The sequence below is a fragment of the Cnephaeus nilssonii genome (assembly GCF_951640355.1).
Source record: "Cnephaeus nilssonii genome assembly, chromosome: 6".
NCBI classification, from domain to species: Eukaryota; Metazoa; Chordata; class Mammalia; order Chiroptera; family Vespertilionidae; genus Cnephaeus; species Cnephaeus nilssonii.
The window spans coordinates 95,592,536-95,600,707 of NC_137077.1; the positions used below are offsets into that span (position 1 = coordinate 95,592,536).

The following is an 8,172-nucleotide window of genomic DNA, read 5'->3' on the forward strand; positions in this document are numbered from 1 at the left end:
GCCCTGATCAGGAATCAAACCCACAACCTTTCTTTTGAGTGTACGGGATTATGCTCCAGCTAACTGAGCCACCCAACCAGGGCTGGGGGGAAGGGACAGTCTTCAACTAGTAGAGGACAGACCCTTGGCGAAGTTTTGCCTGAGGTCTAGAAATCAAGCTTATTTAGCTGGTAAAGGGTTAGTAACTTTCTAAGGCTAGTGATGTTTGCATATTCCAGATTCTATCCTTCACACTCATTCTAAACACCCATGGACTTGTGTATCCCTATCTGCCTACACATTTCTATTATTTTTCTAAAACCACTTCAGCATGCCTGTTGTGTTAGTCACACAATTTTACATAATGACACAAATCCAAATGAAAAACAAGCAGCAACAATTTACACAAGGCTATTTATAATTCCACAGTTCAGTAATATCTGCATTAAAAAGTCATGGACTATTTTGTGTACTTGCAAATGCAAAGAGCTTTCCAAGAAAAGTGGAATAACATTTTGAGCTCACCTAGCAAAGTTGCCATGTAATTGCAAAATGGAATGTAATTATCACCTGAGCAGAGAACAGTCTTAGGAATCTTCCTTATTGAGTGACCTTAAACTTAAATGATCTTATTCCTGACTGGGAATGTATAACGGAATGAAGTGAAGAGATAAGCCCAAGACTCAGCCAAGAAATGGCTTTTCCCTAGAAAGGTCTGCATTTAGACTCCAGGAATGTCAAGTGTTTGTGGCAGGTCACATTGACAGCTGCTCAGCATAGATCCCCTTGTCTGTTCCTTGAATTTTAACAGGTAGCAACTGTCTAGCCCCTGGGGAGGAACTATAATTGTTCAAGTTAGTCACAGCAATTCCAGTCTTTTTTGCTAGATACTTGTATGAACTTCCAGCTTCTTTGTTCTGGTCATTGGGATATGAGAAAGTCTGCTGGGCTCTTCTGAGGATCATTTTATCTAATAAAGAGGGAATATGCAAATTGACAATCACACCCTCACAAAGATGGCAGCGCCCAGTCCCCTCAGCCCTGCTGGAGTCCCCCAGTCCTTTCAGCCCGACCAGCGGTGGGGGGGGTGGGGTGGCGGCAGGTGCACGATGCGGCCAGACCTGCCCTCAGCCCCCCAGCTGCCCAGGGCCGCCCAAGGCTCAGGTTACCAGGGCCGGCCAAGGCTTGCGCTGCCGGCAGTGGCAGCAGCAGAGGTGTGATGGGGGTATTGCCTTCCCCTGATCGCCGGGTCACCTCCAGCCCCTGAGGGCCCCGGACTGTGAAAGGGGGCAGGCCGGGCTGAGGGACCCCCCCCTCCAGTGCATGAATTTTCATGCACCGGGCCTCTAGTTTCACAATAAGAAAAGAGAGGCCCTCCCAACCTGCTTGAATGAGGACTTAATGATTGGGGAAGCAGGAGCCATTTTGTATCCAAGAAGGAAAGGCCAAGAGAATCTGAGAGACAACAAACCAGACCCCTATCACTGAACTGCTCAAAGACCCCTGGAAGCTAACAGTTTCAAAGCTGTTCTGTAAATAGTAACTCTCTTTATGGGTGCCTTTTCCCCAGTCGGGGAAGGAGGTGCCCTGCTTCAAGTCTTCCCAGTTAAACTGAAGTTTAACAGAAGGGGATTGCCTTGTGAACAGCCAAAAGTCAGTACAACTGAAATATGGCAGTTCTCAGTACATTTCCTGGAACACTTGCTCCTGAGAACAGGTTACTCTCAAAACTAAGGTACTGGGATAATGTTTACACACATGATTTGTCTTTCCCAGTTCATACAGTGAAGACACCATTTGTTCATTCAGAAAGTCAATCAGTGAACAAACATTTATTCAAGAGCTTGTAAGTCCCAGGTACCACTATGTGCTTGGTACTAAGACACAAGCTAGAGCCCCTGCCCTCCTGGAGACAGACATGAAGCAAATATTCCACCAGGAAGTAGTGACACTTGAATGTGCCCAGAAAGTAACTGGGAAATAAGTGTATGAATGGTAGCAGTGGTCAGAGGAAGCTTCCCCAAGGAAGGAACAGGTAAACTACTCACAATCAGTTCCTTCAAGATTATTCAGGATTCTTCAATTGAGAAATGACGAAAGTAGGGGTGGAGAGGAGGAGACACCAAGAAATGGAGGCAGTAGAAATTATGGAAGTTGGCAATTGATGTGGAAGTGAGAGTCAAGGATGGGCTACTGGATGATGGAGGCACATTCATTAGTGTGGTCAATTGCAAAAAATGGATCCATTCTCTACCCCTCTGCATCCCAGTCCTTTCAAATGTGCCTTTGCAGCTCTCTCCACCAAGGAGTGGAGCGTTTTTCCCTACCTCTTGAATCTGAGCTGGCATTATGACTTGCTTTGGCCAACAAAAAGCAGAGGTGGTGGGTTCACCTCTGAGCCTAGGTCTCAGGAGGCCTTTTCCACTTCCAGTCACTATCTTGAAACCCTTCTCAGCCACCATGAGAATAAGCCCTGGCTAGCCTGCTTGATGAGCAGAGATATGTGACTCAGTTACTGTCCCTCCCTCATCACAGCTGACTGACAGCCAGCTGCAGGATGATGCCAGTTCCTCAAGCCCTGGCAGCTCTCTGCAGAGGCATGAAAGAGCCAGCCAAGATCAGCTGGGCCTGGCATAGTGTAGGATAACCACCCCATTGATCTTTAGACATGTGAGCAAATATGAGGGGTCATTGTTTGAAGCCAGTTGTATTGGTGTGTTTTTTAATGCAGCAAAAGCTAACTAATACAACCAGGATAGAGGGAGGAGTGAGTAAAGGAAGGGTGTCTAATAGGCAATTGGACATAAGAGGCTGGAATGCAGGAGGCCAGAAGCGTAAGGTGAAACTCCCAAGGCTCTGCCTTGCCAGGGTGGGCCCAGAAACCCATGATCAGGCCATGGTTCTCTCTCACTCTCCACCTCACCCTAAACTCCACTTTACACCTGGAAGTCAGTACTGGAATGAATAGTGAAGCACATGCATGATTCAAGTGCATAGGTCCTGAGCCAGAGCTTCCAGCCTCCTAGCCCATGGAATGCTTACGGGAGTGTTGATGAGTCAATGCAGCTAGTGCCAGCTGAGGAGCAAACAAGTACTGCCTCCGGGGCCTTCACAGATCTGGAGCCTGGTCACAGTGACTGCAGTTCCCTTGTACTGCTACTATGAGCTCTCTCCCCATCCCCTTTTCCCTAATACTGTCATCCCTCATCACCTTTTGAAAATAAAAGGCAACGTTTGGCAGGAATTTACCTCCCACTGTTGCAGAAACATCCTACTGATTACAGTTTTCCCTCTTCCTTTCCTCCCCCAGCTCCTAACTCTGATCTCAGGTTCACTCACTTGTCTATTGACTCAGGATCGCCTCTGCGGGCTGGAGGCGGCCACCGGGCTCAGGCGTAGCCCGGCGAGAGGCCTCCCTGCACTCGGGATAGTGCCTGCATTTCCAGCGTCTGGGGGCCGTGAAACGCGCAGGTCCCCGAGCAGAGAGCGTCAGGCTGCGAGGAGTGCGCACGCCGGCAGCGCTGTCTCCAGCCCTCGCTGCTCCCGCCCTGCCCGCCACCACGGGGAGGGTGGGGAAGAGGAGGAGCCTGAGGCGGCCGCTGCGCCCTGGTGCGCGCGGAGTCCTTTAAAAGCCGCCGGCGGTGACAACTCGGCGGTCCGCCTGGCCCCGGTACCCCGAGTCCTCGCGCTGCCCGCTCGCCAGCCACCCCGCTGCGGCCGAGGCCTCGCTGGGTAGGCTTGTGCTCTGGCGGCCGGACGCGCTCCATGCGGCCGCCCAGCATGTCCGGGCACTTTCTGCTCGCGCCCATCCCCGAGTCCTCCTCCGACTACCTCCTGCCCAGGGACATCAAACTGGCCGTGCTGGGCGCCGGCCGCGTGGGCAAGAGCGGTGAGTGCCTAGGGGACCTCAGGGCGGAGCCCACCCCGGGCCGGGTCCGAACCACGGGGTAAGGGGAAGAGTGGGAGCTCACAGCCGGGGGAGGAGGACTGGGCACAGGGAGGAAGCGGACATCCCCTCCCCTCTGGCTTCCCCGCTGCTTCGCCGGGTGTGGCACCGTTGGAGAACGAGGGCCGGTGCAGCAGGTTGGAGAACGAGGGCCGGTGCAGCAGGTCGAGTACCTGCAGTCGTCCCGCCACCAAAGGCACGGAGACCACGAAGGCTACCCCGGGGTTTGCAGAGTCCGCTGCCCGGTCCTCCCTCCTCTCCTGGGGAGCGTCGTGTTTGACGGTCCTGTCCGAGCCCTTCACCTGATTTTCCTATTTCACTTTCAGCAATGATTGTGCGCTTCCTAACCAAGAGATTCATTGGCGATTATGAACCGAATACAGGTTAGAACAATTATGTGCCCCCTGCTTTTGTGGCTGCGTGCTTCGATTTTCTTTGTCCTGCTGAGAACGTAAGAATTTAACAGCAGACTCTTCTTCATTCTCCAGGCAAGTTGTACTCACGGCTTGTGTGTGTCGAGGGAGACCAGCTGTCCCTGCAGATCCAGGACACCCCCGGGGGAATCCAGGTAAGGGCTGGCGGACTTCCCTTCCGCCCCCGAGGGCGCTCGGCAGCGTGAGCAACACTCTCAGCGGGCTTGGTGTGCGTTTGGATGGGAGTAGCGGACCGGCCCCAGGAGTGGGCTGTTCGAAACCTCCCAAGAGGGCCAGGACTGCATGTTGGAGGCGCTTCCTCCTGTGCGCCACCTCTGACATCTTCATAGTTTTCACATAGTTTCACCTCTGAGAGGGGGGAGGCGCTGGGCTTCTCTTTACGAGCTGTGAGGGCAAGGCTACTGGCTTGGGTCTCACCCCCTCTTTCAGGGCTGGCCGTGGAACCGTTAACAAAACTGACCGGCCGGGGCCCTGGAGGGGGTCTTCTCCCCTAGCAAGGACTGCGGAAGTGCTTCTGTCCCTAGCTGTTCCCGCAAGTCACTAATTGCGGTCAGACACGCTTGGCGCCCGCTCAGGAATGTAACTTGATTAAGTTAATTGCTCTCCCTTCTAGGGAGGAAAGGTCTCGTGGAAGAACTGAAAGAAAGAATTTTTTTTTTCTGGAACATTCTCAAGGAGGACATGCTAAAAATATTTTTATGGGTTTTGGGAATAGATGTTTATCTTGGCTTATTGTCCAAGTTTTGCTTTTTCTGAGTTAGTTCCTTAAAAATTGTGACATTCTGATTTGAAAGTTCTCATTGAAGTCATTCTTCAGTCAGCCTAGGCTCACCACAGACTACCTGCCCGGCAAGGAGGTTAAAAACAATGCCTTGGTAACAGCTAATAAAATAACCCAGGCAGGGAACTGGCCTGGGAATGTGCTCTTTCTACATCAAAAACCTCCTTCTGCAGAAGCAGGGCAGAATCTGAAAACTGTATTTAGTGATTTCTTTTTCAACCGTTGCTCAGAGTTTACTTTGATGTTATTTTGAGTCCTCTCCCACTGAGGGCTTCCTTGATCAGACCCCCTTTGATCTTCTCAGGTCCAAGACAACCTCATGCAGGTGGTTGACTCCCTGTCCAAATGCGTGCAGTGGGCAGAGGGCTTTCTGCTGGTCTATTCCATCACAGACTACGACAGCTACCAGTCGATCCGCCCCCTTTACCAGCACATCCGGAAGATCCACCCCGACTCAAAGGCCCCTATCATCATCGTGGGCAACAAGGGGGACCTTCTGCATGCCCGGCAGGTGCAGACTGATGATGGTGTTCAGCTAGCCAATGAGCTGGGCAGCCTGTTCCTTGAAATTTCCACCAGTGAAAACTATGAGGATGTCTGTGATGTGTTTCAGCATCTCTGCAAAGAAGTGAGCAAGCTGCACAGCCTCAGTGGGGAGAGGAGAAGGGCCTCCATCATTCCTCGGCCACGCTCTCCCAACATGCAAGACCTGAAGAGGCGCTTCAAGCAGGCTCTGTCTCCCAAAGTCAAAGCGCCCTCCGCACTGGGGTAAACCCACCTCAGACAGACTGCCTCCTTTTTATTATGCATTTGTGCAGCTGAAAAGACTGGGGAGGAGGTCTCCTTTTTAAGCACACATTCAGAGTTTATTTTTATACAAACTATTGGTTTGCAATTGTATGTGTATTTCTGAAAATTCAGTGATTGCCTAGAAGTTGAAGAGTTGTTTTTTTAAATAAAACTTTTTTTTTTACTGTAACTGCTAGCCACCCTTCCATTAAAGGCAAAATGGCAACATTTCGCCTTGTTTCTTAAATGTCTTTTTATAGAAATCATACTTGCACCAGAGCCCAGAACTGCTCCATGCTTGCCCCCAGTCTGAACTCTGATTGGTGTCTCTCTGTTGGGAGGGGTTTAAGTGGAGGGAATGTGTTGTGGGAGAAAGAAAAATATGTGGAGGAGGAAAGAGATTTGAATAACTGCAGGATGTCTTTAATTAGGGCACTTTGCCACAGGCATGAAATTAACATCATTTGATTTCCACTGTGCAATGATGTTAAAAATTACATCAGTGCAAATGGTATTTTGTTTTTTAAATAAGGGTGGGAGAATAAACTTCCACTTGTACCAATAAATAGTAATGTTACTCTGCAAATAACAAGTGACAAAAACAAAAAAAACCATTTTCCAGTACTTCTTATGTCAGTAAGTGCACTCTACCATTCAGGAGTTGCCTAAAAATTCTCCTTTCCTCTCTATCTCCCTGACCCTCATATTCAATAGGGTATCTGATCTGTCAATTTTTTATTTTTCTCTAAATTGTTACTGTCTGCCTTAATTCAGGCCTTTACCAGTGTAGGTAAGGGTCCAGGCAAGACTCTGGTTTCTTGGCTTATGGAATGCCACCTGTCTAATTCTTTCTTTATACCAGAACAACCTTACTATATCCAACCCTAATCATTTTATTTCCATGATTGAAAAACCTCAGCTGGTTTTCCCTTATTTAGTGGATAAAATATAAATGAGACATGGCATCAAGATTATTCACCACCTCTCCAGCCTCATCATCACCTTCTGCCAACACACACACACACACACACACACACACACACACACCCTCCATTCCAATAGACCGGTCTGCCTTTCTCAGTATACACGAGGCTCTTTTACACCTCTTTGCCTTGGCATGAACTATTTCCTCTGCCTTGAATATTTTTCCGTCTTCTTCACCTCCAATATGGCTAACTCATCTTCCAAGACCCAAGTCACATGCTACTTTCAGCCTCTGGGTGCCTTCTCTGAGTCTCCTTCTATTTTCATTGCATTTGTGTTATAACCCAACTATGTCATGTAGCTGTTTATCACCTTCTTTGGAAGGAGCACTGCTCAAGGGCAGTAACTGCATTTTATGACTTTGTATTCCAAGCTTCTAGTCCAGTACTTGCACGTGAAGTGATAGGTTTTCAGTAAAAATTTGATGAATAAATGATTGTATTATTTATTGGGGCCAAGGGACAATAATGGGAGATTACAGTGACATAACTTGTCACTTTTGCAGAACAAGGACAGAAGACATTCTGAGTAGTTAAAAGTTCTTTATTAGCATTGACAGAAAGTGACACATGCAGCTTCTGGCCATTGCAGACCATTGCCCTTCCAAGGCCACCTCTGTCCAGACCTCTGACAGTAACACCAATCTTCCCTATACTTGAGGGGCATTTACCTAGGCAAAATGACATGAATGATTTAGAAAATTAGATCATTTATATCTAAAGGAATGTCCAAATATTTAAGAAGAAATATTGTTTTAGCCCGGTTAATGTGGCTCAGTGGTTGAGGGTCAACCTATGAGCCAGGAGGTCACGGTTTCATTCCCTATCAGGGAACGTGCCTGGGTTTGCAGGTTCTATCTCCAGTGGGGGGTGTGCAGGAAGCAACTGATTAATGATTCGCTCTCATCATTGATGTTTCTATCTCTCTATCCTTCCCCTTCTCTGAAAACAATAAAAATATATATTTTTAAAAATATTGTTTTAGATTCCATTAACCTAAAAAAAGGACTCAATTCTCCTTGCTCATTTGCATACCCTCAGAACAAAGGAGTTCTTTCTATCATCTCCATTCCTGCTTCCTACCATACCTAAGCATGGACATGAGAAACAACTGATCCTCCTAATCATGGTTATGCTCATTGTGTGCCCAGATTGCCACCCAGTGCCAGGGGCCCCCTCTCTGTGTTCAAGAAGCTAAGATCAAACATCCCATAGGAAAAAGTTAAATCATAACTTTGCAGCTAAAGGAAAATACAAGAG

At 48.5% G+C, this 8,172-nt stretch overlaps 1 protein-coding gene across 1 annotated transcript; it reads left to right on the forward strand.

Moving 5' to 3' along the window:
- Positions 1–1,103: 1,103 nt before the first annotated feature.
- On the forward strand, positions 1,104–7,795 carry RASL11A (RAS like family 11 member A). Its single transcript, XM_079773539.1, has 4 exons — positions 1,104–3,868; positions 4,252–4,308; positions 4,414–4,493; positions 5,445–7,795. The coding sequence occupies exons 1-4, from the start codon at positions 3,745–3,747 to the stop codon at positions 5,910–5,912; spliced, it is 729 nt and encodes a 242-aa protein (XP_079629665.1). The 5' UTR covers positions 1,104–3,744; the 3' UTR covers positions 5,913–7,795.
- The last annotated feature ends 377 nt before the right edge of the window (positions 7,796–8,172 follow it).

Coding starts and splice junctions, on each gene's coding strand:
- RASL11A (XM_079773539.1), top strand. CDS start 3,745: ATGCGGCCGCCCAGCATGTCCGGGCACTTTCTGCTCGCGCCCATCCCC. Junction 3,869..4,251: donor CGGCCGCGTGGGCAAGAGCG/GTGAGTGCCTAG, acceptor TTTCACTTTCAG/CAATGATTGTGCGCTTCCTA. Junction 4,494..5,444: donor ACACCCCCGGGGGAATCCAG/GTAAGGGCTGGC, acceptor TGATCTTCTCAG/GTCCAAGACAACCTCATGCA.